The 2,500-nt window shown below is 34.6% G+C and overlaps 1 protein-coding gene across 1 annotated transcript in view; it reads left to right on the forward strand.

The window, feature by feature from the left end:
* LOC119589630 (actin-binding LIM protein 1-like) overlaps positions 1–1,787 on the forward strand; it is a gene marked incomplete at its 3' end in the record, with an annotated part of 106,582 nt that extends 104,795 nt beyond the window's left edge. The window contains 2 exon segments of the mRNA XM_037938224.1: positions 403–500; positions 1,718–1,787. Of these exon segments, the coding sequence (XP_037794152.1) occupies positions 403–500; positions 1,718–1,787 (168 nt within the window).
* Positions 1,788–2,500: the final 713 nt, after the last annotated feature.

Here is a 2,500-nt window from a genome sequence, read left to right on the forward strand (position 1 = left end):
CGTGAGTAATCATAAAGATATATTCACCTAGATGTACGAGATCTCTTTTCGTTCTGCTCTCTCTCTCTCACTCTCTCTCACTCTCTCACTTTCTTGCTCACTCTCTCACTCTCTCTTTCGCACAGAGTTAAGAGGGCTGGTCTTTTTCATTTGTGAGTATGGTGTTTTGAGGAATGCATTTTCAAAGGCAATTTTGGTTGAATAGAAAGGCATAAATTGCACTTAACAATTCTTGTCATCTTATGAACATTGCTTCAAAGATTAGTAGTGAATCACACCTCCCTTGCCATGATATGCATCCTCTACCAAACCCACAAACTTAAAGATAAGTTCTCTGAGCGCTGTGAGTATGAGTATTGGGAGTGTGGTTACTGACTTGTGCTGGCCCTGTGTGGCCTCCAGTTGTGAGCTCCCTCAGGCAGCCTCCAAAGCCTGGCTATGGTTTCTCGCCGCGCAACACCTTCTACCGTCAGGGCCTTGGATCGTACTCTGCACTCCATGTAAGTCACAGCTTTTACACGCTAATCACACGCTTCTCATATGCCTTGAGCTGAATGGGGAAAATTTTTAAACTGTTAATTTCTGGTAGTTCGACATCAATTTATTTTGAAATGTTTTGTCTACGGATTTTTTTCTTATCATTCAATTTGCCCTAGGCAAGACAGTAAGAGACCTGCAGGTCTAGAAGTCAGTTGAATAAAACAAATCATATAAAATTTTTGTGGCTTTTTGATAGTTATTATATTTACAATGTTGATTTATTTGAAAATTAATGTGATTTAAGACTTACAGTACAAAAGATTATGAATTAACTTTTATTTAATTAATTATAGATAGCATTTAAAATGTTTATCAAAACCTAGTACCTAACATTAAAGTTTAATTTTTTTTGTGTGTGTGTTTTCATATTAACCATAATGTTAAACTCTGCTAATTAGTACAAGTAAAAGCAAAAATTACAATTTAAAAAATTGTGTGCTAGATAGATCAGAAAGAAGGAAAAGAAAAGAAAAAGCAAATATAATGAAAATAATGAACCCGCTGGAGAAATTCAGCCATTTTTTTACGCTTCTTTAAAGCATTGGGAAGTAAATCTAGTGCTCACATTTTTCCCATCACATTGCACTTGTCACTTCTGTTTTGCCCAAGAATTCACGTCTTGTTTTGTCTGACTGGAACTCATGCTTTATCACATTGCATTTTGGAAGCATTTTATTAGTAGTTGAAGATAGAAAATGGTAAGTATATTGGAAATAAAATTGTAAATAAAAAATGAAATTGAAATGTAAGTAGAGTTTGGACATTTTGTCTTTGCTTTGGGTTATATTTCAGTTTTGTTGTAAACAAATGGGGAAGACTCTGAAATTTAAATAAGATCAAAAAGATTAAAGAAGTAAAACTCAGATTGAAAAAGGCCAGAGTTTATAAAGAATTTTATAGGAATATAATGTAATGAGATTCTCATATTTCCAGAGATTTTTTTTATATCTTGAGGTTTGAAAGTGTTATGGGTGTTTGTTTGTTTGTGTGGGTGCATGAGTGTGATGTCCGTGTATATGCATATGTGCATGTATGTCAGCATGCATCTGTATATGTGTTTGTATGTGCAATTATGCTTGTGTGTATGCTTCTGTGTGCATATGTGTTGCATACAATTTGTTCTCATTATTGAAAATATATCTGCACACTGTCTCACGTCATATCCTTGCCACCTTAGGGGGACTACAGCTTCACCGGCCTTGGAGAGAAGACCCAGAGCACAGAGTTCAGCAGTGCCCGATCTGATGGTAAGTTTCTGGCCATGCATCAGGCGCTGCGTGTACTTAATATATGTATCATAATGTACATGATGAATGAGACGGATTAATGCATTTAGGGATTTCAGAGCTCAGCGCGCAGAGGTTATCTGTCGATAATTCTTGCCTGAAGAATGCTAAATATATTATGTCTCTTATGTTGCAAGTTTGAAATAGAGAATAGAAGGATTGTAAAGTAAGTTGATTTATTTTAATGCTGAACATTACATGTAACAAGGTTAGTTTGCTGACTGGCTTTCATGCTATAGACATTTGTGAATAGTTTGGACAGTGAAGTTAGTGTTAATAGTTTTTCTCTAGACTCATTCATTTTTTTTATAAAAAAAAAAAGATTGACTTTCTAGATAAATGTACGAAGGAGAATGTGCCTAAATGTAGTTATAATATACCTGCATTGTACTGAGCTGAGGCTGTTTCTGTTATCTGTGCTAATGATTACAAAATATCATATAGGCAGACTTGTGTTAGGCAAGACTTTCATTTATTATTTATTATTTTCTTTAGTCATTGCATTGCTAACTAACAACCACTCTGTGCTTCTGTGCCTTGTAGTTGCATAATAACTGCCTACACTTGGGTCAGTGGAAATTGTTTTCTGCAGAGACAATCTCAGTGGTTTGGCTTTTTTCATATTTATAAATATTCCAGGATTTTTTAAATGATATTATCATTATTATTTTTCT

The sequence above is a fragment of the Penaeus monodon genome, chromosome 26 (assembly GCF_015228065.2).
Source record: "Penaeus monodon isolate SGIC_2016 chromosome 26, NSTDA_Pmon_1, whole genome shotgun sequence".
Lineage (NCBI taxonomy): Eukaryota > Metazoa > Arthropoda > Malacostraca > Decapoda > Penaeidae > Penaeus > Penaeus monodon.